General features: G+C 59.9%; 2 protein-coding genes across 15 annotated transcripts in view; one reads left to right on the top strand and one right to left on the bottom strand.

Annotated features, from left to right (window-relative positions):
- PPP1R12C (protein phosphatase 1 regulatory subunit 12C) overlaps positions 1–10,895 on the top strand; it is a 28,071-nt gene extending 17,176 nt beyond the window's left edge. For 2 of the 10 annotated variants that reach the window (XM_077981877.1, XM_077981880.1), the window contains 18 exons: positions 3,278–3,422; positions 3,515–3,589; positions 6,278–6,351; positions 6,434–6,561; positions 6,672–6,742; positions 7,005–7,163; positions 7,245–7,312; positions 7,799–7,936; positions 8,155–8,245; positions 8,562–8,642; positions 8,719–8,779; positions 8,928–9,010; positions 9,133–9,173; positions 9,251–9,353; positions 9,482–9,586; positions 9,903–9,953; positions 10,109–10,159; positions 10,252–10,895. In XM_077981877.1, coding sequence (XP_077838003.1) covers positions 3,278–3,422; positions 3,515–3,589; positions 6,278–6,351; positions 6,434–6,561; positions 6,672–6,742; positions 7,005–7,163; positions 7,245–7,312; positions 7,799–7,936; positions 8,155–8,245; positions 8,562–8,642; positions 8,719–8,779; positions 8,928–9,010; positions 9,133–9,173; positions 9,251–9,353; positions 9,482–9,586; positions 9,903–9,953; positions 10,109–10,159; positions 10,252–10,338 — 1,612 coding nt within the window. In that variant the 3' untranslated portion in view covers positions 10,339–10,895. Of the gene's footprint in view, positions 1–3,277; positions 3,423–3,514; positions 3,590–6,277; positions 6,352–6,433; positions 6,562–6,671; positions 6,746–7,004; positions 7,164–7,244; positions 7,313–7,798; positions 7,937–8,154; positions 8,246–8,561; positions 8,643–8,718; positions 8,780–8,924; positions 9,011–9,132; positions 9,174–9,250; positions 9,354–9,481; positions 9,587–9,902; positions 9,954–10,108; positions 10,160–10,251 lie in introns of all 10 variants that reach the window. The other 8 variants (XM_077981878.1, XM_077981885.1, XM_015124917.3 and 5 more) reach the window with 6 other exon arrangements.
- A 779-nt stretch (positions 10,896–11,674) lies between these two features.
- Positions 11,675–25,904, bottom strand: EPS8L1 (EPS8 signaling adaptor L1). 5 transcript variants are annotated; one of them, XR_013410327.1, is made up of 21 exons: positions 25,767–25,904; positions 25,006–25,059; positions 23,046–23,086; positions 22,594–22,652; positions 21,800–21,961; positions 21,373–21,522; positions 20,783–20,865; positions 20,157–20,418; positions 19,750–19,876; positions 19,468–19,556; positions 19,299–19,373; positions 19,046–19,194; positions 18,130–18,271; positions 17,969–17,997; positions 15,649–15,781; positions 15,428–15,559; positions 15,117–15,228; positions 14,752–14,926; positions 14,212–14,344; positions 13,841–14,113; positions 11,675–11,708 (listed from the first exon to the last, which is right to left on the bottom strand). XR_013410327.1 is itself a non-coding variant. In XM_077981889.1 (20 exons), exons 2-20 carry the CDS (start codon positions 25,020–25,022, stop codon positions 14,027–14,029), a joined length of 2,157 nt encoding a protein of 718 aa, XP_077838015.1. In that variant the 5' UTR covers positions 25,023–25,059; positions 25,767–25,895; the 3' UTR covers positions 13,720–14,026. The 5 variants fall into 5 exon arrangements, 3 of the variants coding, with proteins under 3 accessions (XP_077838015.1, XP_077838016.1, XP_077838017.1); XR_013410328.1 differs by lacking the exon at positions 11,675–11,708 and having other exon boundaries at positions 13,720–14,113; positions 14,752–14,924; positions 15,113–15,228; XM_077981889.1 differs by lacking the exon at positions 11,675–11,708 and having other exon boundaries at positions 13,720–14,113; positions 25,767–25,895.
- Positions 25,905–26,576: the final 672 nt, after the last annotated feature.

Below are 26,576 nucleotides of genomic sequence, written 5' to 3'. Positions count from 1 at the left end.
GAGGCAGCTGCATCTCCTCCACTGCACCTGCATCCCAGCCAGCAGGAAGAGAGGGGCAAAGGAGCAAACACCCATTCCTTTCCAGAGAGCAGTCTGCAAGTGGCACGCACCACTTAATGCCAAGACCCTAGTCACATGACCGCTCCTCACTGCAAGGGACAGTTGGAGATTTGTCTTCAGCTGGGTGGCCTGTGTCCGGCCGGGGGGCCTGTGTGGGTACTGTTAGTAAAGGGAGGGATAGAGTCCATATTCGTGGGCAACCTCATTCATTCTCTGCCATAGAACTGAAGCCCTTTGGACTTAGAAATATTCACTGACTGTAATTTCATTACTGCTGCTTTGTAAGGGTACATGTTTACACTCAGATCTATTGACTGCATTTTTAATTTTATTTATTTATTTATTTTGAGACGGAGTCTCACTCTGTCACCCAGGCTGGAGTGCAGTGGCACGATCTCCACTCACTGCAGTCTCCATCTCCCAGGTTCACGCCATTCTCCTGCCTCAGCCTCCCGAGTAGCTGGGACTACAGGTGCCCGCCACCACACCCGGCTAATTTTTTTGTATTTTTAGTAGAGACGGGGTTTCACCATGTTAGCCAGGATGGTCTCGATCTCCTGACCTTGTGATCCGCCCACCTCGGCCTCCCAAAGTGCTGGGATAACAGGTGTGAGCCACCGAGCACGGCCATTTATTTTTATTTTTATTTTTGAGATGGAGTTTCACTCTGTCATGCATGCTGGAGTGCAGTGGCTCAATCTCAGCTCACTGCAACCTCTGCCCCCTGGGTTCAAGCACTTCTCCTGCCTCAACCTCCTGAATAGCTGTGATTACAGGTGTGTGCCACCCTGCCCAGCTAATTTTTTGTTTGTGGTAGAGACAGGTTTTGCCAAGTTGGCCAAGATGGTCTCGAACTCCTGACCTCAAGTGATCCTCCCGCCTCAGCCTCCCAAAGTGCTGGAATTACAGGCATGAGCCACTGCGCCCAGCCTGACTGCATTTTAAAAAGAATGTAACCAGTATTCGCATCAAAGATCTGTTGCAGGCTGGGCGTGGTGGCTCACGCCTGTAATCCCAGCACTTTGGGAGGTTGATACATGCGGATCATGAGGTCAGGAGTTCAAGACCAGCCTGGCTAACACAGTGAAACCCTGTCTCTATTAAAAATACAAAAAATTGGCCGGGCGCGGTGGCTCAAGCCTGTAATCCCAGCACTTTGGGAGGCCGAGGCGGGCGGATCACGAGGTCAGGAGATCGAGACCATCTTGGCTAACACGGTGAAACCCCGTCTCTACTAAAAAATAGAAAAAAACCAGCCGGGAGAAGTGGTGGGCACCTGTAGTCCCAGCTACTCGGGAGGCTGAGGCAGGAGAATGGCGTGAACCCGGGAGGCGGAGCTTGCAGTGAGCCGAGATCCGGCCACTGCACTCCAGCCTGGGCGACAGAGCGAGACTCCATCTCAAAAAAAAAACAAAAAAAACAAAAAAAACAAAAAAATTATCTGGGCATGGTGGCGGGCGCCTGTAGTCCCAGCTACTTGGAAGGCTGAGGCAGGGGAATGGCATGAACCCAGGAGGCAGAGGTTGCAGTGAGTGGAGATCGTGCCACTGCACTCCAGCCTGGGCGACAGTGTGAGACTCTATTTCAAAACAAAACAAAACAAAAACACTTGTTGCAGAGTAGAGGTATATGTTTATTTGATGATACTGATTCGATGCTTATTTTCTGAGCCCCTGCTGTGTGCCAGGCAGTCTGTTAGTTGCCAAGGAACTGGGTAAACGAGAGAGATCTGGGCCTGTGTGCGGCTCGTACCTCGTGGGGAGACAGACATTGTGGACTGATCGCTCTTTGCTGCAGCGCTGTCCCGTGCATCACAGGATGTGGGGCAGCCTCTCTGGCCTCTACCTATGGGACGTCGGGAGCATCCCTGGTTGTGAGACCTAAAAATGTCTCTGGACTTGGCCAAATGTCCCCAGGGGGGCGCATTGTCCCAGATGTCCCCTGGGGGGCGCATTGTCCCAGTTGAGAACCGCTGGCTTAAGATGCAAATAGGGTGATGGGAGAAGACAAGTGTGATGAGGAGGGGCTTCGGGGTCAGGAGACATGGGGGTGAAGGGGTGGTGACTGCCAAAAAGGGGCTCGGCGTGAGACGCTGCAGGGCACAGAACACTCTCCAACGGAGAGCAGCAAGTGCAGAGGCCTGTGGGGTGGGCGCTTCCGACGGAGAGCAGCAAGTGCCGAGGCCTGTGGGGTGGGCGCTTCCGACGGAGAGCAGCAAGTGCAGAGGCCTGTGGCGGGTGGACGCTTCCGACGGAGAGCAGCAAGTGCCGAGGCCTGTGGGGTGGGCGCTTGGGGAAATAGCGGGGGCCGCACAGCTGGGGCTGGGTGAGCTCTGGGTAAAGCGTGGGAAAGGTGAGGGGCGAGGTGAGCCGGGCCAGATAGAGGGACTTGTGCTTATAAGGCTTCTTCGTAGAATATCCCAGGCTGTCCATCTGTTCCCACTTTGCGAAGCTCTTTCTCATTGACACAGAAACTCATTCCAGTTCTCCAAAAATAGACACGTCCTACCCTAAGCTGAGCTTGGAGAGTGCCCTTGGACTTGGAACCCTGCCTTTGCCCTCAAATTGAATGGTTTAAAGTGGTTATTGTTTTCTCGCAGAAAATTGTCTTGAGTGAGGGTTTCTCAGCCTGGGCGCTAGCCACATTTTGGGGCAGATCCTTCTCCTTGTGGGGCAGCTGCTGAGCGCTGCTGGGTGTGGAGCCGCCTCCCTGGCCTCTACCCAGCCGATGCCACTAGCCCCTGCGCCAGGTTATGACAACAAAGATGCCCTGGTTGGGAGTCACTGCTTTAAGCCAGCCCAGGTCCTAGAACACTACTGCCCTGAGACAGCCCTTTGGGGTCCAATCCTTCTGACAGGCGTGAGGGCTGGCACAGGGTCCTGCACCTGCATCCTCCGGGGCTGCCTCCTTATACCCCACTGCCGTCACCTTGGAATCCCACAGCCAGGGTGACCCCCTGCCGGCACCAGGAGCAGGTTCCAGAGGCCACCTGCAGGGCCAGGGTTTAACATGTAGCTGCTGGTCCAAGGGGAGGGACAAGGCCTGGTGCAAAGGGGCCTCTTGTGGCCGGGGACGCCGGGCAGTGGCTCTTTACCAGCCTGTCCGGGGCATTTTAGTCTCGTGGCCTGGGACCTCAGTTACCGCACCACTGGCCGAAATCAGCCCCCGGCCCAGGGCCTCGCCTTGGCCTCTGACCCTGAGACTCCCTGGCCCCCAGGTTGCTCCTTCAGGCTGGCTACGACCCGGAGCTCCGGGACGGGGACGGCTGGACCCCCCTGCACGCGGCGGCGCACTGGGGCGTGGAGGACGCCTGCCGCCTGCTGGCCGAGCACGGCGGGGGCATGGACTCGCTGACCCACGCGGTGAGGGCCAGTGCCCAGGCTGGTGGGGGGCAGGGCGTGGGGAGGACCCAGCGCCTCCTTCATTGTCTGCTCCTGCTCCTCCCCCGACCCAGGGGCAGCGGCCCTGTGACCTGGCTGATGAGGAAGTGCTGAGCCTGTTGGAGGAACTGGCCCGGAAACAGGAAGACGTGAGTGTTAGGGCTGAGGGGCTTGTCCCAGACTCCCCATGTCCCCTCAACTCCTTAGAGGAGGGTGCAGAGGGGGTACCCCACCCCGACTTCTGACACCCACCACCCCAGCGACCTGCTCTTTCCCACTTGGTGACCCAGCTCCAGCCCCAGCCTCAGGAGAGACCCCCAGCCGGGGCAGGATAGAGATGGGGCTGCAGAGCTTCCTACCTGCCTGGTGGGGAGGCAGCAGAAGGATCTGGACAGGGTTGTCTGACACTCAGACAAAATAACAAACCAGCTCAGCGCACCTCATCACCTCAGGGTGGCCCTTGGCAGCAGCCATGTGCAGGACTGTCCTAGACTTAGGCTGGGCTGGTCACCTGCAAGGTGTCCCCCAGCCATCCCCAGGGCAGCCTTGCTGGGAAAACTTAGAGTGAAGGAGTGAAGGGCGTGAGCCCTGGCCAGACTGCCTGGGTTGGAATCCTGGCTCTGCCATGGATCTGCCATGAGTCCCACCCAGCCACTTTCCTCTCCAGGCCTCAGTTTCCTCATCTGTCAAATGGGAATGGTATGGTGCGCATCTGTATGAGGGGTCGTGCGTGACATGTGGATTGTGCTGTCAGGAGCTCAGGAGTACGTGCCACGGGAAGCACTAGAGCCACGCCAGCGTTCAGTGAGCTCTGTGGGGTGACAGGAAGCTCCCGAGGCCAGGCCTAGGGCTCCTGGTGCGTGGGCAGCAGAGTGGAGACAGCTTCCTCTTTTGAAAGGTTGGCAGGAGCAAGGTGGAGGCTGACGGATGTAGGAGAAGAAGGTCTCACACAGTCTGGGGGGCAAGTGTGGGTGCCCTGAGGTGCCCAGGAAGGGGAGTGTAAGGCAGGGCAAACCCGGGAGGACCATGAGTGCCAGGCGAGGAGCAGGGTGACTTTTGCCCTGAGGGTGATACGGCCAAGGGGGGTTTAATGGGTGGGGCAGGATCAGCTTAGGTGGCCCAGATATGAGGGGAGCCCAGCCTGGGAGCATCTGGGGACAGTTTCTAGAAGACGTGAGTACTACAGCACTAAGAGTTTGCTAGAAGGGCAGGAATGAAGGGCCCTCCCAGTATTCCTGGGCACCACATGCAGAGGCCCGAAGGTGTGAAGACAGTGGTGAACTGTGTGGGGAAGGTGTGAAGACAGTGGTGAACTGTGTGGGGAAGGTGTGAAGACGGTGGTGAACTGTGTGGGGAAGGTATGAAGACAGTGGTGAACTGTGTGGGGGTGTGAAGACGGTGGTGAACTGTGTGGGGAAGGTATGAAGACAGTGGTGAACTGTGTGGGGGTGTGAAGACGGTGGTGAACTGTGTGGGGAAGGTGTGAAGACTGGCGAACTGTGTGGGGGTGTGAAGACAGTGGTGAACTGGGGAAGGTGTGAAGACAGTGGTGAACTGTGTGGGGGTGTGAAGACAGTGGTGAACTGTGTGGGGAAGGTGTGAAGAGGGTGGTGAACTGTGTGGGGGTGTGAAGACAGTGGTGAACTGTGTAGGGAAGGTGTGAAGACGGTGGTGAACTGTGGGGAAGGTGTGAAGACAGGTGAACTGTGGGGAAGGTGTGAAGATGGCGGTGAACTGTGTGGGGAAGGTGTGAAGACGGCGGTGAACTGTGTGGGGAAGATGTGAAGACAGTGGTGAACTGTGTGGGGAAGGTGTGAAGATGGGTGAACTGTGTGGGGAAGGTGTGAAGACAGTGGTGAACTGTGTGGGGAAGGTGTGAAGACGGCGGCGAACTGTGTGGGGAAGGTGTGAAGACGGCGGTGAACTGTGTGGGGAAGGTGTGAAGACAGTAGTGAACTGTGTGGGGAAGGTGTGAAGACGGTGGTGAACTGTGTGGGGGTGTGAAGACGGTGAACTGTGTGGGGAAGGTGTGAAGACGGTGGTGAACTGTGGGGAAGGTGTGAAGACGGTGGTAAACTGTGTGGGGAAGGTGTGAAGACAGTGGCGAACTGTGTGGAGAAGGTGTGAAGACTGGCGAACTGTGTGGGGAAGGTGTGAAGACGGTGTTGAACTGTGTGGGGCAGGTGTGAAGACGGTGGTGAACTGTGTGGGGAAGGTGTGAAGACAGTGGAGAAGGTGTGAAGACTGGCGAACTGTGTGGGGAAGGTGTGAAGACAGTGGTGAACTGTGGGGAAGGTGTGAAGACGGTGGTAAACTGTGTGGGGAAGGTGTGAAGACAGTGGCGAACTGTGTGGAGAAGGTGTGAAGACTGGCGAACTGTGTGGGGAAGGTGTGAAGACGGTGTTGAACTGTGTGGGGCAGGTGTGAAGACGGTGGTGAACTGTGTGGGGAAGGAGGAGGCGAGTGCCAGCGGCAGAAGCCGGGGCAGCTGAGGGCCCACCAGTGCCCTGGGTGTGCTGAGGGGTCGGGATGAGGTCTGAGCAGGTCGCCCCTGGGAGCTAGAAGGACCCCTCTGGGGATGAGACTGGAGGCTTCTCATGGGTGGGGGCCGTGAGGACAAGACGGCAGTGCCTGCACGTGGCAGCCGCAGGCACCTGCTGGACACAGGGCGCCTCCTCTCTCTGAGGTGTGCCGCCATCTGTAGGAGAACCAGCAAGCGCTTCCACGAGCCCTCGGTGCCCGCCTGGGCACTGAGCTCCTGACAGCTGTTCATGGTGGTATTGCTGTGGGGGACGTGTGCTCCACCCCTCCCCTGCAGCCTCCTTCCCTCCTTGCAGCTTCGGAACCAAAAAGAAGCTTCCCAGAGCCGGGGCCAGGAGCCCCAAGCGCCCTGTAGCAGCAGACACAGAAGGTATAGGGAGGGAGGAGTCTGGGGCTGGCGGGTGGCTGGAGGCCCCGGGCTTGCACCCCAGCACCCTCTCCTTCCCCAACAGGAGCTCTGTGTGTCGTCTGAGCAGTCGAGAGAAGATTTCCCTCCAGGACTTGTCCAAGGAGCGCCGGCCTGGTGGGGCTGGGGGGCCCCCCATCCAGGACGAGGATGAGGGGGAAGAAGGTCCCGCCGGTGAGGAGCCTGAATCCGGACTCCTGGGTCCGAGGGAGGAGGGGTCGGGTTCTCTGAATCTAGAGGCAGCTGGCATCTTCTGTGACCTACCCGGTGTTCCCACATCACAGAGCCACGCCCTGCAGAGCCCGGAACCCTCAATGGCGTCTCCTCCCCACCGCACCCGAGTCCTAAGAGCCCCGTGGTGAGTGGATGCCCTGAGAGGTCCTGTGAGGCCGGGAGGGCCGGGAGGTGGGAGTCCATAAAGCCTGTGAACCTCTGGCAGGGGCAGGTAGGGTGAAGACTGTAGTTCCCAGAGTCCTCCTGGACAACCGGCTTCCTTTGTAGGTTGCGCTTGCCCCAGGGGCTGATGGGAATTGTAGTTTGGTGCAGTCCTTTGGGGGCTAACCCTTGAGGTCTGAGAAGAGGGATCCTTTCTCCCTGAGACCTCCTTCTTCTCCCAGCCGCCTGAAGAGGCCCCCTTCTCCAGGCGCTTTGGCCTCCTGAAGACAGGGAGTTCTGGTGCCCTGGGTCCCCCGGAAAGGCGGATGGCAGAGGGAGCCCCGGGGGCTGGGCTGCAGCGCTCGGCTTCCTCCTCCTGGCTGGAAGGGACCTCCACCCAGGTGAGTGAGGGTTGGGCGGGGTCCGGGCCCAGGCCCCTGCCCAGTTGGGGGAACTGCCCCTTCCTCCTCCTCTCCACACAGGCCAGGGAGCTCCGTCTTGCCAGAATTACCCCGACCCCCTCCCGGAAGCTGCCGGAGCCCTCTGTCCTGTGAGTCCCCAAGGCCTGGGCCCCTCGGGGGTAGGCGGCAGATGTGGGTTCCAAGCCTGTCCGTATGATCCTGAGTGAGCCCGTGTACCCCCCGGGTCTGATTCCTGCTCCCACCCCAGAGCCTGTGCTGTGTTCCTCCTGGCGGCTGGCTCCCTCCCTCAAGCCCGTGTTGAAACGTCACCTTCTCCCCATCATCCCCCACCCCGAGGCGCACGGACCACCTGCTGCCACCTCTGCGCCGTCGGCACATGCCCCTGCCGCTCCGCTCCCAGTTCTCGCGCTGCTGCTTCTGTCCAGCGTGCTTTACCCTTCTGACCGGCTGGGTAGAGTGCTGGTCTTTTCATGGCTGTTGTCAGTTTTGTGTATTTCTGCTCAGCTCTGACTCTGGTGGCCCAGATAATTTGTTTCTTTTGTTCACGGCTGCATCTCCAGTGCCGGCACACAATGCACCTGGGTAATGTTTGTTGAATGAATGAATTGATGCAGGTCTGAGGTCACCAAGCCTCCTCCTTGCTTGGAGAACTCCTCGCCTCCCTCCAGGATTCCGGAGTCTGAATCTCCAGCGAAGCCAAACGCCCCCACCGCCTCCACAGCACCCCCAGCGGACTCCCGGGACCGACGGAGGTGCAGAGGCCAGGGCAGGAAGCTGCCGCCCCAGCCAGCAGAGACTATGTCAAGCCGGAGTCCCGGGGCTCTGGGTGGGCTCCTGAGGGAGGGCTGGCCCCGGGTCTGCTGGGAGTTGGAGTCGCCTCCCACAGAACTTGCCTCCCGCGGAGGGTGCCCGCCACGGAATGGGACAGGGTCCCCAGTGCCCCTCCCTGAGGTTGGGACCCTTCCCTCAGGTCCTACCAGATGCCTGTGCGGGATGAGGAGTCGGAATCCCAGAGAAAAGCTCGCTCCCGTCTCATGCGCCAGTCTCGGAGGTCCACGCAGGTGTGGGGTGGGCTGGGGTCTGGACTCCTGGGTCTGAGGGAGGAGGGGACTGGGGGGTCTGGACTCCCGGGTCTGAGGGAGGAGGGGCTGGGGGTCTGGACTCCTGGGTCTGAGGGAGGAAGGACTGGGGGTCTGGACTCCTGGGTCTGAGGGAGGAGGGACTGGAGTCTGGACTCCTGGGTCTGAGGGAGGAGGGACTGGGGTCTGGACTCCTGGGTCTGAGGGAGGAGGGACTGGAGTCTGGACTCCTGGGCCTGAGGAAAGAGGAGCTGGGCCCTGACCCCAGCCTCCCCTGACTGTCCCCTTTCCCTGCCAGGGTGTGACTCTGACAGACCTGAAGGAGGCAGAGAAGTCTGCAGGGAAGGCCCCAGAGTCAGAGAAGCTGGCGCAGAGCCTGGTGAGAGGGGTCAGCGAGGGCGCGTGGGGTGGTGCGGGATGTCCTGGTCCCCTGACTCACCAACCCCTCCCGACAGGACCCTTCCCGGAGGCCCCGCGTCCCTGGAGTGGAGAACTCCGACAGCCCGGCCCAGAGAGGTGAGGTCTGCTCTCTGGGGGAGGTCATTCCCCGGGAATCATCGTCTCTCCGAGTCTTCCTGCTTTCCTGGGGGCTTGACCTGGGGACCCGGGCCCCCAGAGGCGTCTCTGGAGGTGCCTGGACTGATTCCTGCCCCTCCCCCAGCAGAGGCGCCTGACGGGCAGGGTCCAGGACCGCAGGCGGCCAGGGAGCCCCGCAAGGTCGGAAAGGAGTGGAGGGGGCCTGCGGAGGTGAGGGGGGCTCAGGTGGGGCCGGGCTGGTGCAGAGGGTGGGCCGGAGGGCGGGCAAAGCCCCTCCCATACCCACTAAAGCCCCTCCCATGCCCATTGAACCCCTCTCTACCTGCCCACAGGGGGAGGAGGCGGAGCCGGCTGACCGCAGCCCGGAGTCCAGGTAGGGGCGGGGTGGGAGAGGTGGGGCCTGCGTGCGGCCCGGGCCGGCCCCTGACGCGCGTTCCGCCCCCGCCCCAGCACCCTGGAGGGCGGCCCCTCGGCCCGCAGGCAGCGGTCACAGCGGGACCTCCACCCAGAACCTGAGCCAGAGTCGGAGGAGCAGGACGGAGGCTTTAGGAAGGTGTGATCCCACCCCTCCTTTGGGGCTCCGCCTGCCGGGTGCCCACCTCCTGGCTTCCCTGCCCCCAGCGTCGCCCCTGCCCTCCACCTGACCCTCCTCCGCCTGACCCTCCTCCACCCGACCCCCAGCTGTATGCAGAGCTGCGCAGGGAGAACGAGCGGCTTCGCGAGGCTCTGACCGAGACCACGCTGCGGCTGGCGCAGCTCAAGGTGGAGCTGGAGCGGGCCACGCAGGTAAAGGCGCCGAGGCCAGGGTCACCAGAACTGGCAGGGCCGCCTGGGTGGGGCTCAGACTGTTGGGAGGCAGAGCCTGGCCTGGAGGGGCCGATGGGGCTTCGCTCCACCTGAGGGCCTGGCCGAGATCTCGGAGGCGGGGTCTGAGCAAATGGGGGTGGGGCTGTGGGCTTGCTGGGGGCGGGGCCTGGCCCATGGGGGTGGGGCTGGTGGGCTGCCTAGTGGGCAGGCGGGTCCCCAGCAGGAACGTAGGACCCCTCCTGAGGGCAGTGCTGGCTTCCCCTGCTGACCCCTGTGCTTTCCGTGTCCTCACCAGAGGCAAGAGCGCTTCGCTGAGAGGCCAGCCCTTCTGGAGCTGGAGAGATTCGTGAGTAGGGACAGTAGGGACGGGAGCCAGAGGTGTTCCCAGCCTCACATCACTAAGTTTGGACCAAGAGAGCCACATTGCCCTTCCCAGCTGGCCCCCGGCCTTCCCCTGTCCTCAGCCTCACTCGGTTTCTGAACTTTCCCTGTTCATTCCAGGAGCGCAGGGCCCTGGAACGCAAGGCTGCAGAGCTGGAGGAAGAGCTGAAGGTGGGGGCTGTGGGGGCTGTGGGCAGAGGGCCGAGGGTGGGCGGGGGCGCAACCCACCAGGGCTGCCCAGCTGACCCTTTGCCGTCCCCCAGGCCCTGTCTGACCTCCGCGCTGACAACCAGCGCCTCAAGGATGAGAATGCAGCGTTGATCCGCGTTATCAGCAAACTCTCCAAGTGACCTGGAGGGACTTTCCCGCACCCGTATTTATACAGCTGCTTCTGCCACACGCACCCCTTCCCCCGTGTGAACACGAGTGACAGGGCTCCGGGGGAAGTCTCAGAGAAGCCATAGCCCCCCTGGGACCTCCGAACTGGGAGGGGAGCAGAGTCCCCAGGAGCCAAGGGGGCCACCCGAGGCCAGGATGGAGGTGGGAGGCCGAGCCAAGTAGGGGGACGTTGCCAGAGGGGACCAGGGCCAGAGCCGGGACTAGGAAGGAACTGAGGACCAAGAAGTGCAAGGACCAGTAGCCAGGACCAGAGTGGCCGCCTGGAGGTCCCCCTCTCACGTGTGATGCCACCCCGTCACCCCCCCTCCTGAGCAGGGATCCAAGACTGTGCCGAGAGTCCTGCCGGCCTCAGCCAGGTGGGCCTGTATATAGGGTCCATGTGCAATAGGGAGGGACGTCTTCTATTTTTTGCTGCCCCCTCCCCGCCCACTGTCTGGGGCAGGGGGAGAAGGTATTTTCGAGATAAAGCACAGGCACCACAAATAAAAGTCGTGAAGTTGCCACTCAAGGTCTGTGTTCCCAGCCAGAGGGAGGGCGCCGTTTCCTGCTTCTGTGCTGGGGGGCTGTGCATGTCTGTGACCAAACCACTGGGCTGCTGGGTGGGGTGCCAAGGGGTGGGCTGGTGCTTGCTCACCTGTGTGGCAGAGGAGCTTCAGGATGAGCCCCCAGCGGGAGTGAAGGCTCCAAGACGGAGCCGGCGTGATCACAGGCAGGGGGCTGAGGGAAAGTTGATGGGGGCAGGAAGGATCAGCGGGCAAGACCTCGGGCCAGGGTTATGGAGCTGCGGAGCTTGGGTTTCGCCATCAGTGTCTTTGGAACAGATTTAGTCAATTGCCAACATTTAACATTTGGAGTAATCTGTGTATAAAAATCTGGAATTCCGGCTGGGTGCGGTGGTTCATGCCTGTGATCCCAACACTTTGGGAGGCTGAGGCAGGCAGATCATTTGAGGTCAGGAGTTCAAGACCAGCCTGGCCAACATGGTGAAACCCCATCTCTAGTAAAAATGCAAAAATTAGCCAGGCGTGGTGGCGGGCGCCTGTAGTCCCATCTACTCTGCTCGGGAGGCTGAGGCAGGAGAATCGCTTGAACCTGGGAGGCAGAGGTTGCAGTGAGCCGAGATCGAGTCACTGCACTTCAGCCTGGGCAACAGAGTGAGACTCCATCTCAAAAAGGGGGGAAAAAAGGAATTTTGACTTCTTTTGAAAAAACAGGAATCTGTGACAATATGAACTCTTCAGTCCTGCATAGCCACAGTTGACTAGAGCTGAGTAGGAGCCATCTTCTGAGATGAGGCATTCATTCATTCATTCGGTAATTACTGTAACACCAGGAAGAACAGGACTTAGTAAGTACAGTGTGACTGATAATTACTGAACAAAACAAAGATCCAATACTTTTAGGAGGGGAGCATCCAATGTTAAAATAAATGTATTTCAAGGCGGCAGCGCTCTGGAGAAAAGAACGGTTGGGAAGGCGGGTGCGTGTGTGTGCACATGTGTTTTGAATAGAGTGGTCTAGGCAGGCCTCACGGAAAAGCTGGCACAGGTAGAGGCTTGAAGGTGGTGGAGAGGGAGCTGTGTAGTGACGGAAGGGTGCTCTGGATGATGAGAGCTGTGTGTGTGGAGGCCCTGGGGTAGGAATGCACCTGATGTGTTGCAGGAAGCTGAGGAGCTGGAGAAAGCAGGGAATGAGGTTCGAGAGGTCACGGCGGCTGTGTGGGGACTTGGCCCTGGGAAGGGCTTGAGCTTTGAGGTGAGAGCCCTGGGTGGCTTTTGGAGCATGGCCATGGCCTGACTTAGGTTTTAACAGGTCCCTCTGGCTGTTGTGTGGAGAACAGACTGGGGGTTGGTGGTGAGGACTGGGGAGACCAGCTAAGGGGCTACTGGTAAAATCCCGGCAAGAGAGATGGTGGCTCTGGCCGGGGTGACGGGAGTAGAGATGGTGAGAGATGGTCAGGTTCTGAGAATATTGGAAGATGCAGCTGCCAGGATGTTCAAACAAGCTGGCCTGTGACGGGAGTAGGGCTGAGGCCCAGCTGGCTCACTTGGTCTCTTGTCGGGTTCCTGCAGACCTTTCAGTTTGCAGCCTGGGTGGTGTGAGCCCCGGGGGCTTATTGGGGAGGGGAAAATGGAGCAAGGAGGTTTGGGGGAATTGCCTACCTTTCCGATTCCCCTGTTAAGAATGAGTGGTGGGGCCCCGGGCAAGTGGTAGAGGGGCTGAGAGTATTCTGGGCAGAAGCGACCACATGAACCAAGCCTGGCAGCAGGAGGAGGGAGCTGAGCCCTGTGGGGTCGAAGCCGGTGAGCCAAGTGGCAGCCTGTGACTGCCAAGCTGGGGCCTGGGTTTTGTCTGGTGGGCCATAGGGAGCCAAGGGAAGTGTGTGAGTAGGATCTAGGGACGGGGCAGATAGGGGAAGGACTCTTGGAGATCCAAAGAGGAAGGAAGGAACCGGAAGGAACCAGGCAGGAGTTGGCAAAGTGGGGACTGAGAACTCCTGCCTGCCCCAGGAGGATCTCTCTGATCCTTTCCCATCTTGGAGGGCGCCACCTGGTGCCCCAGGTTGGAACAACTCGGGGACAGGCTTGAGGCCCATAGGCCCGCAGTAATCTGGGGAAGCGGAGCCACGGGAGAAAGAGAAAGGACCATTCTTCCCAAAGGCAGAGAGTGTCCAGTCTGGAAACGGGGGGGTCCAGAGAAAAGCAGACCTTACCAGCCACCTGGACAATGGGGAAAAGAATGTTACCGGGCTCGCCAGAGGGGAAAGGAGCTAGTTCTTGAGGGAGTAGGACGTTTTCAGTTGGCTGCCATCTCCCAGGACAAAAAGTGACCAGAAAGCTGTGGCATGCTGGGGAGGCTGCCAGTTCTACCTGGCAGGGCCGTGGCAGGAGGTGGGGAACTAGCTTCGGGGATGAGGGCAGGCTTCGCCACAGTGAGTGAGCGAGCTGAATAGGAGGAGTTTGCCAGGCAGGGAATGGCTGTTTCGGCCAGCAGAGATAGCAAGTGCAAACCGCAGAGGTTGAAGGGGCTTGGGAGAGTTTGGAGAAGGGCAGGGCCAGGATGCAGGAAGGAATGAAGTGAGAACCTTGGTTCTCAGGGAACCAAGGGAGCCGCGAGCCAGGGAAACCCGAAGATGGGGCAGGCTGGACTTGGCTGGCTAGGAGGTCAGGAGGGATCCTGGTTTGGGACCCGGGGGATGGAAAGGAGGGTTCGGAGAGAGAAACCAAAGAAGGTGGAACATCTTCCAGGTTCCTTGAGGCTGTGACTGGGGCAAGGGGAAGGTTTCTGGGCCCCCTGGTAGCCGGGTAGAGGACAGCAGTTGACACACCATCTGCCAAGTAAGGAGGCTGTTTATAGGCTGGGCGGCATATTACAATGCTCAGGGCTCTACTGCACCCTCTTGGGGGTCTGCTAGCGCTTTCCGTAGACTGTCTCCACGCCCTCCCCACTCACAGCCAGTCCAGATCTGCCCCGGAGGGACTGCAGCAAGGATTATTCAGTCTGTCCACGGGGATGGGGGAAGACCGGGGCCGGAGCAGATTGGCCATCCTTCAGAAGACCGACTTCTGCTATTGAGGAGTCTGAAGAGTCCGTTCTCACACGGGGCCTGGTCACTCTTTGCGAAGGGCGCCGGGCAGGTCAAATGACCTCCATTTCCATCCCGCCTTCCACCTTCTTCTTTTGCTTCTCCATCACTGCCTCCAGCTCTGACACTTTCTCTTTGTCCTAGAGAGCAGGGTGGAAATCGCTTTGTCCTGGTGTCCGAGCCCTCGCCCTCGGCGTCCCAACCCCACCCAGACCCAGGGACCAGCGGCCCGGCTCACCTCCAGCAGGGCGCGCTGCACGGTGACCTGGCTGTACACACGCGCCCCCTCCTCGGGGCTCACCGCCCGCAGCTCCTCCTTCTGCAGCGAGAAAAGCTGCGCCCCAGTCAGCACACCCAGCGCGTCCACGGTCCTGAGCGAGGGAGGGCAGCCGGGGCGCAGTCAGGCAGGTCGCCGGATGCCCCAGCCACCGTCACTCATGTCACGCCCACCCGGCGATGATCCAATCAGAACAGCTCCGGGGGGGGCAGGGCCCACACCCCCTGAACCCCACCCACCAATCACAATGTGCCACCCGGGGGGCGTGGTCATATGCTTTCGAAGGGTGCGGGATTTCCCTAAGGAATCCAGTCGGAGTCTGAAAACACATGGCAATCACAGCCTGCCACTGGATGTTGCTACCAGACAGACCTTCACTTCGGGCTAATCCCGGCTCCCTGTGGTCTCCACGACTGCTGCCCCCCGACTCCCGGCCGATCGGAACGCTCCGCTCCCAGCCTGCGTATCAACCCGCGCCGAGCCGGCCCCCGCCCCACTCACCCGGAGCTAAAGCCCTTGGCCTGCAGCCAGGCTCGGACCTCGGAGGCGTCCGATTGCGGGCTGAGCTGCGGTTCCGGAGCGCGGGGCCCTGGGACTGCGCGGCTCGGGCCCGAGCGGCCCTGGGCCAGGCGCGCCTGCAGTTCCTCGTTGACAATGAGCATCTGGGAGAATTTCTCTGCAGGTGGGAAACCCGGAGGGAGGGAGTGGGGGCTCAGGGCGAGGGGTCCTGGGGCCAGAGGGCGGGGGGGTGCTCCAGCCTCCCCAGAATGGGGCAGGAGTCCATTTGCTCTTTCTGAGCCCCCGTTTCCCTGCCTGGAAAGCAAGGATAAGAACCTCTCCCCACAGCCGGCGTCCCCACCACTCACCCTTCTCGCTGGAGTCCAAGCTGTTGAGGCTATCGCAGCTGTCCCAGCGGGGCCGAGCCAGAGCTGGAGGTGGGGCTGGGGCTGGGGCTGGTGGCGGAGGAGGAGTGCTGTTCTGAAAGGGAGCAGAGGAGAGCACCTGGGTTAGGGAGAGGAATCAGAGTCCCAGCCTCTCCCCTTTCTGGAGATGCATTTATGAACCCTCAGTCACCACCTGCACCAGCACTCTTGACAGCTGATCCCCACGCCCCTTGTTCCCAGTATCTGGTCCCAGCCTCTCCTCCCTCAAGACCCCAGCGTCTGCGCCGGCTCACCAGGCTGCGGGCAGAGCTTTGGCAGTGGTGCAACCGGGGTCCGGGGTGGGGTGTCAGGATGTTATAGGGCACATATCCCTCCTGCCCCGCTGGGTCCCGAACCTTCCACCACTTGCGCCTGTCATCCAGGACCTGCGTGCGGTAAAAGGCAGAAGGTTCAGAGCCTGCATCTGCAGCTAGGGCTGCCTAATTCCTGCCCCTCAGCCTCCCGCTCCTCTAACCTCCAGTACGTCCCGCTGCTTGACCGACAGCTCACTGCTGTTGCGGGCCTGGAAGTCATAATTACACAGGACCCATTTTCCTGCTGTCTCTGACTCCAGCTGAGGCTCAGATTCTGGCTCCAAGTCTTGGTGACTGAGGAGAAGCAGGAGGGTTGGAGATAAGGAGGCAGCCAGCCCCATTGCTCTGGGATGCAGGGTGCTGGTGTGAGCTAGGGTTAGAGCCAAGCAGGGGGCACAGCAGGGGCCAGGTTAGTACTGTTAATAGAAATTTGAAACGAGAATAACAGCCTGAATATGTTTTGCCCCCTCCGTTGTTTGGCATTGTGCTGTAGGCATATGCAGTGGGTACTATCCCATCATCGATTCCATTTTACAGAGGAGAATGAGGCTCAGAGAGATAAAACCACTTGCCTACATCACACAGCTAGAAACAGCTGTCATTTATTGAGCATCTAATAGGCACTGGGCTTAAATATCATAACTCATGAGCATAATAAAAACAATAGCTATGCCGGGCACGGTGGCTCACGCCTGTAATCCCAGCGCTCTGGGAGACTGAGGAGGGCAGATCACAAGGTCAAGAGATCAAGACCATCCTGGCCAACATGGTGAAACCCTGTCTGTACTGAAAAATACACAAATTAGCTGGGTGTGGTGGCGCGTGCCTGTAGTCCCAGCTACTCTGGAGGCTGAGGCAGGAGAATCGCTTGAATCTGGCAGGCAGAGGCTGCAGTGAGCTGAGATCTCACCACTGCACTCCAGCCTGATGACAGAGTGAGACCCTGTCTCAAAAAACAAACAATAGCTACCACTTCTGTAGCACTTACTATGTGCTAGGCACTGTTATGTATATTAGTTGATTTGAGCTTCATGACAACCGTTGGTAGAACCATGAATTTGGACTCCCCTCTCCCCGCCCCCAGTTTCTTCCTCCCCCAGAGACCCTATTATCTTCTCCATTTTCACAGAGGAGGAAGCTGAGGCACAGGGATGTAAAGGTCACAGGTGGCATCGCCAGCCTGGGACCAGGGCAGTCCATGTCTGAATAATGCTGCCCTCCTTTGCAGGCAGCTGGACTTGAACTTGAACATGGTCACAGCCTTGAGCCTTGAACTGCTAGTTCCTACAACACCACAGACTTCTCACTGTTCCAGGAAGGGATTACCATCATTCCCAGTTTCCCTGCAAAGAACTTGAGGCTCAGAGAAAGTGACTTGAAGCTGTGAACAGGGAGGGGGGTTGCGATATCAGGCAGCTGGGGGCAGGGGTGGGATTTCAGCTCTGACTCCCGATAAGAGGGACCTCAGCCTGGATCAGGCCTACCTGTGCAGGGGGGAGGGGGGGTCTTCAGGGCCGCGGCACCCCCTGTGTGGGGCTGGCAGCTCCCAGCACGCTGTCCCTGCTGAGACCCTCTGCCCAGGCCCTCACCTAGACCCCCCTTTGTCTCCTCCAGCCTCACTGCTTTGTTTTCGTCTCCTCCCATGTTGTTTCCCTCCAATCTGCCCTCTATTTGCTCAAGGACCCTAGAGTTCTGGTCCATCTACTTCATTTCCTCCCCCAGGACCCAGAGTCTGAACCCCCACTGCTTGGTAGAACCTGACGTGGAATGTCCTTTTTTCCCCCAGGGACCTAGGAGTCCAGGTCTCAAGCTTCAATCTTATCCTTTTAACCCTTAAACCTTTTAACCCAGTCCGACACCCAGCAGTGACTTAGACAATTGCATTAGAGCGTCTGGAAAACCAAGAGGTTAATCACCCAGCCTTTACCCCTCTCCGGGGCCCAGAGATACTACCACTTCCTAACTTTCCCAGAAACTTGCCCCCAAGCCCTTGAAGTCCCAAGCCTGCTCCTCTGGGTCTCCAGGATCCCAAGCACCAGACTTGGGCTCTTCTTCAAAACCCAAAGGTCGAATTCCCCAGCCTCTCCCCTCCAATATCCAGGGCTCTGTCCTCGTAGGGAGCCCAGACATGGTGCTTCCCAGGCCCTGAGAAACCAAACTGCCTTCTTCCAGCCTTTTGGGGATCCAGAGATCCAACCTCTCAGACTTTACCCACTCCCAGCCCCTTTCCTCCCGTAGGCCCGGAAACCCCGGTCTCCATTCCCTCCTCCCTTGGCCCCAGAAGTCTGGATCCCGCCCCCTCCCTCCCTGCTCCTCCCTCTCTCCCGGCCCCGGCCCGCCCCTTCACCATCTCACCCACCTGAAAAGAGCCAGGAAGACAGAAGGAAAAACACAGAAAAAAAGGGGGCGGAGTCAACACCGGGAGCCCCCGGGAAGCACCCCTCCTGGACCCCCTTGCCCTGCCCTGGGGCGGACACTCACCCATTGACAGCGACCTGGGGGGCGCTTTGCTGCAGGAAGTAAGAGAGTCGGGTCAGGCGGGGCCAGGCGGACCGGCCACGCCCCCACCCCGGACTTCCCAGCCTCGGCCCTGCCGTGTCGCTTGGGGGAGTTGGCTGCTCCCCTGAAAGCCTCAGCCTCACCTGCCGGCGCCTCCGCTCGTGCTGTAGCTGTTTCTCAACTGGGTCTTCCCAAGCGCGGCCCTGCGGGTCAGTAACCGGCGGCTCCCAGCCGCTGAAGAACTCGGGTCTGTATGGGGGTCCCTCTTCCGGGGGCAGCTCCAGCCTGCAGCCAGGGACAGGGCCAAGAGCTCAGGGATCCTGGTACAGCCCCCAGCTGAGCTCTGTCATTAACTTCACTAAGTTTTCCCCTAAAGCTCTCTGTATCTAGCCCCGCCACTTTTCACCAAGTCCTGCCGGTACCTCCAAGCCCAACCCAACAGTAATTTATATTTCTAGGCCGGGTGCAGTGGCTCACGCCTGTAATCCCAGCATTTTGGGAGGCCAAGATGGAAGGATCGCTTGAGGCCAGGAGTTCAAGACCAGCCTGGGCAACATATTGAGACCCGCCCCCCACGCCCATCCATCTCTCTCTCTCTCTGGAAAAAAAATTGCCTTATCTAGCCTCTAAATTTCACCTCTGATTCCAAATCAGGTTTTCCTTAAGCTCGGTTTCAGGTTCTGACCCTTTCCCTACGAAACTCCCAGCCCCCAGTGCACAGACTCTGTCCCATCGCCAAAGTTATAGACCAAACTTTCCAGAAGCCCCGCCCCTTCGCGTAGCCCCGCTCCTGCCCCGTAGCCCCTCTATTCCTTTAAGCCCCACCTTTTCTTTCAATCTGATTGGTCTGCTGGTCTTAAATCTTTCCTTCATATTAATTTCTGGCCTTTCCGCCAATTGAATCTTGGCATCTGTCCTAAGCCCCGCCCCAACACAACGAAGCCACGCCTCCAACCTGTCCCTTTCCTCCTAGTCTCATTTTCCAATCATGCCACTCATCTCCCAGCCCTTAAGCTCCTCCAATCACCACGCCCCCCGCCTCCCAGTCCCGCCCCTCACCCGGGGCGGGTCCACGAGTCCCCCAGCGAGGTCCAGAGCTCGTTTTCACGTGGAGTGACGTTGTCCCGCAGCAGCGCCACGGCATCCGACGTCAGGTGCGGCTGCCGCACGCTGCTCGCGAACTCGGGCCCCCCCGACGTGTTCACAATCTGTCAGGGGAGCGGGAGGGGGCAGGCCGTGCCGTCACACCGTCTGCAAGTCGAACCGATTCCTCCCGCCGCAGGGGGGCCCGAGGACCTGGGGCGGGTCTCACCATCTGCAGAGGCCCGAAAAGGAAGTGCAGCAGCTCCGGGGAGGAGGGGTCGGCGATGTTGCCGCGCAGCCGGGCCTGGGGCGTGGGGAGGGAGATGGTTGGCGTGGGTGCGGGGACGGGGCAGCTTCGCCGTGCCCGCGCCCCGGCCCAGGGGCGGACGCGTCCTCACCAGCAGGCTGAAGGCGTACTTGATCTTCTGCAGCACGTCGGTGTACTCGGCCTCCGAGGGCGGCTTGGCCCGCAGCGTCAGCAGGCCCTCTGCGGGGGCCGACGGGCGCGGCGATGGGGACGCGGGGCCAGCACCAGGCAGGCAGAGAGAGAGGTGGACACCCGGTTAAGATGGCTGTGAGGTCAGCCCTGGTAAGTGGCGGGAGGGGAGACCCTGGGGAGAGGGGGGGCATCTGGAAGTGATCGGGAGGGGGGTTCAGATCCCACGCGGGGGTGCCCTTACCCCCAGCCGCTCGGCGCCGGGTCCTGCGGCCGCGTTCCCGGTGCTCCAGCACCCTGGCCGCCTCCGCCGACTTCTGCAGCCTCGATACGAAGCTCTCTACGTCGTCGAACACGTGGTTCAGGATGTCCTGGGGGACAGAGGAGGGGGACGCTCAGGGCTCCCGAGTTCCAAAACCATCCCCGTCGAAGCCCTGAACCTGAGCACCTAGACACGTCTCCAGACAGGCCCCGCCCCAAACACCTGGCCACGCCCTACAACCAAGCCCCGCCCCTTCCCCGCCTCCATAACGCCGAAGTCTGACCAGATTGACGGAGAACTCCTATCCCGCAGCTGGCCCCGCCCCCCACGCCCTAGCCCCGCCTCCAGTCGTCTGGCCCCGCCCCCAGCCCCTTTCCCGCGCGGCTCACCACTTCCCGCTCCGCCTGCAGAGCCGCCAGGTCAGGACCCCGGGGACCCAGGTCCGGGGAGGCCGGGTCAGCGCTGCTCGAGGTCCCCGCGGGCCCAGGCCTCTGCGTCTCCTCTGCCTCGGGAATGGGCTTCGCCTGGGGTCGCCCGCGGCCTGCGCCCCGCTCCACGGTGCTGATCACTGCGCGGACGGACGGGCGGCGCTGCAGGGGCGGGGTCTCAGCGGCGGGCGAGCGGTCGCGCTGCAACTCCTCCTGCGTGGCCCTGCAGAGGGCGACGGGGACACCAAGGCTGGGTCCACTGAGGGGTCCATGGAGGGGGAAATCCGGGGCGCAGAACGAGACACACTGAGGCTCAAAGGGAGTAAACAAGTTCAACGAGGTAGGGAGAAATCCGATATGGGGAGGGGTAGCACCTCTCTAGAGTGAAACTGAGGGCCTGGACAGGGAACAGGGAAAAGAAGTAAGAGTTCTGGGGAGTCATCTCGTCTGGGAGGTACAGACAAGACTCGACTAGGTTGTGCTTGACTCCATGCAAAACTTGCTCCGTTCCAGTCTGGTGTTGTAGACTGAGGCACAGGGAGGGGAAACCGGCTTCCCAGAGACCCCGCCAACTTCTTCCTTCTCACCTGAGCGCCGCCGCCCTGCGCTCCCCGCGGCCGGAGCGGTAATTGTGCAGAGCCCCCTGGATGTCCTCTCGGATCAGCTCCGCCTGCCAATCACACATCAGGCCACGCCTCCCCACGCCGCACCCCCTTCCTACCCGGGCCACGCCCCTGGCCGATTTTTCTGCTCCGTCCCAGCCCACGTGCGTGCGTACATCGTTCACGCCTATGTTCCCACGCACGTCCACACTCTGGACTCACCCCTCGCCCTACACCTGTCCCTGCCCCAAACCACGACCCGGCCCATGGAGACCCAGTCCAGGTGGTTTCTCGCCCCCATCCTCGTCCTGGTTGCTCCCCCAGGCCCTACTTGCCCATGTTCTGTTCATGTCCTCATCCCACCCTCATGTGCTATCTTGACCCTGGGTCCAGTCTCCTCAAACCCCACTCCCTTTCAGAACTTCCTTCCCAGGTCCCATGCCCTTCCTTGCTGTGATCCCGCCTTAGCCCTATGCCCCGCCCCACCTAGAGGCCCCACCCATTTCCGCCCCGGCTCCAGGCTCCGCCCAGTTCCAGCTCCGCCCCCAGAGCCAACCCGAACGCCGTCCGCTCACCCCAAGGCGCAGGCCCTGGAAGAAGTGCACGTCGGGCTGCGCGCGCTCGGGTTCCTGGCACACGAGCAGCAGCAGCGAGCGGCTCCGGCCGGGTGGCATCACCGCATCACAACGCACGATGGCGCCCAGCGGGTATGACTCCAGCTCCTCCTGCCGGGTGGGATGGCAGGGTAAACTGAGGCCCCGAAATGATGGTACTACTAAATGGCGACGGGAGTGTGGGCCAGCAGGTCAGGGCAACCTCACGCAGTTAGGGAGTTAGGGATAACACCCCTGTTTAATAGATGAGGCTATTAAGGCTCAAGAAGGGGGCTGGGGTCCCTCGCCAGAGTTCCCAGAGGAAAGACATGCAGGAGCCAAGATTCACACCCAGACCCCCTGAAGTCCCTGCCCCAGACACTCCTCCCACCCACGTGCCCCCTGGCACCTTGGAGGCCGGGTCGAGCAGCGTGACATGGTCGGGAGACACTCGCAGCAGCATCTCCTGTGCCCAGACTCGGCCCTGGCTATCCATGACGGCCAGCTTCCTGGAGGCATCCTCCACGGTGTGCACGCCATCGTCCTCACCCAGGCAGAACGTCACCAGGTGCTGGTACGGACCAGGGAGACAGCAGTGAGGCCCAAGATGATGCCAGGTGGGCTCAGAATCCCCCAGAATAATCAGACTTTCAGCCTGAGACTAACCACACCTCCTCCAGGAAGCCTTCCTTGATCACCTGCTCCACAAATCAGCTCCTCCTCCCAGTGCTCTTTGTTTCCCTTTCATCAGAGTGACTAGCACCTGAGTCTGGCTTCTCACAGACTGGAGGCTCCTTGCAGGCAGGGAAGGAGTCTGGATTACAGCTCTCTCCTTCTAAATGCCTCCTCGGGTCTCCCGCTGTGCCCCCTGCCACCTCCATTAGAGCACCAGGCACCTCCGTGGGTTCCTCTGGACCTTGTGTACCCCCTCCTCATGCAGGGCTGTGTCTTGATTTGTCCCCATGGTCCCACTGTCCAGCACAACAGCTAGCCCGGAGAAAAGGCTGGCAGATTTGAGTGGACCCGAGGTCCCTGACTTCATATCCATGACTGAGGTGAGGCAACGGAGGTCCGTTTTACAGATGGGCAAACTGACTTTCCACATGCTTCCTGCTTTGGGGCCCAGCTGCTTTCCAAAGCCCTATCTCCTGAGGCCACCTTTGCCCTAGAAGATGTCCTGGGGAACATAGATCCCAGACTCACATTGACTGGGTACTGGGATACATCGGCCATAACCACTGTGGAGTAACGCTTCCTCTGCTCTGCCAGGGGAGAAAGAAAATGAGCCTGGGAGTCCAGGCCCTCAGCCCCTCCTCCCTCAGACCCAGGAGTCCAGCCTCAACCCCTCCTCCCTCAGACCCAGGAGTCCAGAGCCCCCAGCCCCACCTTCCTCAGACCCAGGAGTCCAGAGCCCCCAGGCCCTCCTCCTTCAGACCCAGGAGTCCAGGCCCCCAGCCCCACCTTCCTCAGACCCAGGAGTCTAGACCTTCAGCTCTTCCTCCTCCCTCAGACCCAGGAGTCCAGAGCCCCCAGGCCCTCCTCCTTCAGACCCAGGAGTCCAGGCCCAGCCTCTCCTCCTCCAAGACCCTGGATTCCAGGTCCTGTTTCTTTAGACCCAGTTCTATGGGCCTGGGGCTCCCTTGCCTCCTACTCACCATAGATAGACTTGGCACTTGGCTTTGGGGCAGCTTCTGGGCTGGTGAAGAAAAGAGGGATGAGTGAGACTGTGGAATTGGGGGCGGACCCTGCGGAAATGCCAAGCAGGGCAGCAAGGGCTTCATTATGAAGGTAATGGGGAGCCATGGAAGGGTTATTATTATTATTTTTACTATTATTGAGCAGGAGAGCTCAGAGCCAGAGCTGGACTTTAAGAAGACAGGTAGGCCGGACGCGGTAGCTCACGCCTGTAATCCTAGCACTTCGGGAGGCAGAGATGGGCGGATCACAAAGTCAAGAGATCGAGGCCGGGTGCGGTGGCTCAAGCCTGTAATCCCAGCACTTTGGGAGGCCGAGACGGGCGGATCACGAGGTCAGGAGATCGAGACCATCCTGGCTAACACGGTGAAACCCCGTCTCTACTAAAAAATACAAAAACACTAGCCGGGCGAGGTGGCGGGCGCCTGTAGTCCCAGCTTCTCGGGAGGCTGAAGCAGGAGAATGGCGCAAACCCGGGAGGCGGAGCTTGCAGTGAGCTGAGATCCGGCCACTTGCACTCCAGCCTGGGCCACAGAGCGAGACTCCGTCTCAAAAAAAAAAAAAAAAAAAAAAAGAGATCGAGACCAGCCTGGCCAACATGGTGAAACCCCATCTCTACTAAAAATACAAAAATTAGCTGGGTGTGGTGGCGGGTGCCTGTAGTCCCAGCTACGTGGGAGGCTGAGGCAGGAGAATCACTTGAACCTGGGAGGCGGAGGTTGCAGTGAGCTGAGATCGCGCCACTGCACTCCAGCCTGGCAACAGCGAGACCCCATCTCGAAAAAAAAGAAGACAGGTCAGGCGGTGGTGCTGGGTGGTAGGGGGAGCGTGGTCTCGACCATGGCATAGTCCTGGATTCAAATCCTCTGTCTACTGCCTCCTTGCCATAAGACCTTGAGAAGGGGACTTAATCTCTCTGCCTCGGTTTCTTTCTGTAACATAGTAACTATCTGGTAGGGCTGTTGGGCAAATTCAGTCAGATGATGCAGGTGAAGTATTTTGAAGCCTCAATAACTGTTATTATCATTCTTAAGATGCTGCCAGGGCTTAGCACACAGAAGTTGCTCAATAAATGGGGATTGTTACAATAGCATTAGTAGTATCTGAAGTAGACAGGGAATTATCTGTTTCCCCTCCCACCCCCATGGGCCAGGCGCTTCCCAGCCGCATCCCTCTCTGTCTCCTCTTGTCCTTGATTTCTTCCTAAGGTTACCTTTCCTAAGAATTCTTGGATCCCCACTTCCATGCGCATAACAGAAGCTCAGAGATCAGGTGGCGTCAGGGGAACTGATAAACCCTTTTTCCCAAACTCCTGTTCCTCATCCCGCTCCTGCCAGTCTGATGTCACCAATTTGATTACCTCTGGGCCAGAGAACTCACTACCTACCATGCAGGTATTTTGACTCATCGCTCATTGTTTTTCTCCCTGCTTACTCTAGGAGACTTGAGTCTTCATTATGAACAGTCCTGATTTTCTAGCAAAGGGTTACTATTTACTAACAAGATAACAATCCCAACAGAGGCTCCTATGAGCTGAGCACCGGCTGTCAGTGAGGTGGCTGGCTAAGTCCTGTAATGCACTATCCCACCAATGTTTCAAAATTGTCCCTGTGTCACAGAGGAGGGGCTGAGGCTCCAAGAGGTGATGTCCTTTGACCGGGGTTACATCAGCATGGAGTGTGAGGGCCGAGCTGGAGCACAGGCCTGTCTGCTCTACAGTGGGGGCCCCTAACCCCAGGCTGGGCAGGGAGGAGAGTGGCTCTGGCTTCCTCCTGAGTGTCCGGGCTTGGGCCAGAGTCTGGGCTGCCAGAAACAGGATCTGCGGGTGTGGGTGAGGAGGCGAGGGGAGGCGGGAGGCGTGCTGGGGCTGGGGCTGGGGCTGGGGCTGGGGCCTGGGGCCTGGGGGCCAGGGGCACTTACCCGGTGGCGGTGCTCATGGTGCTGAGTGGGAGCTCCTGCCCACCTGGAGGTGCCCTGGGAGCCAGCAAAGATGTGAGGGCCTGGCCAGTAGGAGCCTCTAATTCCTACCCCAGCCTCCTCCCTCAACACAGGCATCCAAGCCCCAGCCCCTCCTCACTCAGACCCAGGAGTCCAGGCCCCCAGTCCCTCCTCCCTCAGACCCAGGAGTCCAGGCCCCAGTCCCTCCTCCCTCAGACCCAGGAGTCCAGGCCCCAGCCCCTCCTCCCTCAGACCCAGGAGTCCAGGCCCCAGCCCTTCCTCCCTCAGACCCAGGAGCCCAGGCCCCCAGCCCCTCCTCCCTCAGACCCAGGAGTCCAGGCCCCCAGCCCTTCCTCCCTCAGACCCAGGAGCCCCGGTCCCCAGCTCCTCCTCCCTCAGACCCAGGAGTCCAGGCCCCCAGCCCCTCCTCCCTCAGACCCAGGAGTCCAGGCCCCCAATCCCTCCTCCCTCAGATCCAGGAGTCCAGGCCCCCAATCCCTCCTCCCTAGACCCGGGAGTCCAGGCCCCCAATCCCTCCTCCCTCAGACCCACGAGTCCAGGCCCCCAGCCCCTCCTCCCTCAGACCCAGGAGTCCAGACCCCAGTCCCTCCTCCCTCAGACCCAGGAGTCCAGACCCCAGTCCCTCCTCCCTCAGACCCAGGAGTCCAGACCCCAGTCCCCTTCTCCCTCAGACCCATTGGTCAAATCCCGGCCTCCTTCTCTCTGAACCCGGATCTCCTCACCTGCCTGCTCAGGCTCTGCCCTGCTCTCCGCTGTCCTTTCCGTTCCAGGCTGCCGGCCCCTCCTCCTGCTCCCTCCCAGGGCTGTCCTGCCTCCGCCTCCGCATACCTGAGCGTTCACCTGGCACAGCCTGGCTGGAGTGACCCAGGGGCGGGGCTGGCAGACAGATCCAGGAGGGGCTGACTGCAGGGGAGCCGGGAAACTAATTCTCTGCCTCGTAACAACAGACTAATAACAAACAGTAAATTTGATGTCACACTTGTTCACAGGTCAGAGTTGAAAGCTCTGTCTTTAAAACTCCCTTGAAATTCTAACAACGGGAGGAAGTTCGAGGTTTGATTTCTGCTTGACAGATGAGGAAGCCGAAGGCTAGAGAGGTTCAACAACTAGTCCATTTCAGCACTTGGCTAAGGGAGGATTTGAACCCGGGGCTGACCTTCTGTCTCCAGGGCCAGTGGCAGTCCCCGTTCTGTGGACACCTCCTGTCCGTTGTCACTGCCTCTGCCTATGCCCTCAACACCCCCCCACCCATCCTGTTCCCCCTTCCTTTGGAAATTTTCCTCCATGACTTCCCCCTGCCATTCTGACAAAAGTTAGATTTAGCTCGATAAGTGCCTGGCCCAGCTCCAAGGATATCACAAAAATGAACAGGCTTCCCAGGCATAAACACCTTTCTAAAATCGCTTTTTGAGAACTCCCTCCATGCCGTAGAGGTTACTAGCAAAGCTTTCCACAGTATTTCTCCCCAGAGCCACGTGAGGGAAGTGTGTCTCGGTGGGAGGCTGTCTTAGTCTTACACATGAGAAAATGAG

The sequence above is a fragment of the Macaca mulatta genome, chromosome 19 (genome assembly GCF_049350105.2).
Source record: "Macaca mulatta isolate MMU2019108-1 chromosome 19, T2T-MMU8v2.0, whole genome shotgun sequence".
NCBI lineage: Eukaryota > Metazoa > Chordata > Mammalia > Primates > Cercopithecidae > Macaca > Macaca mulatta.
Note: the sequence above shows the minus strand (reverse complement) of the source record. Positions and strands in the feature narration are given on the sequence as shown.

Coding starts and splice junctions, on each gene's coding strand:
- EPS8L1 (XM_077981889.1), bottom strand. Junction 17,998..18,129: donor ACGAGCGGAGGCGCCGGCAG/GTGAGGCTGAGG, acceptor TACTTCCTGCAG/CAAAGCGCCCCCCAGGTCGC. Junction 14,345..14,751: donor GCCAAGGGCTTTAGCTCCGG/GTGAGTGGGGCG, acceptor TCCCTCGCTCAG/GACCGTGGACGCGCTGGGTG.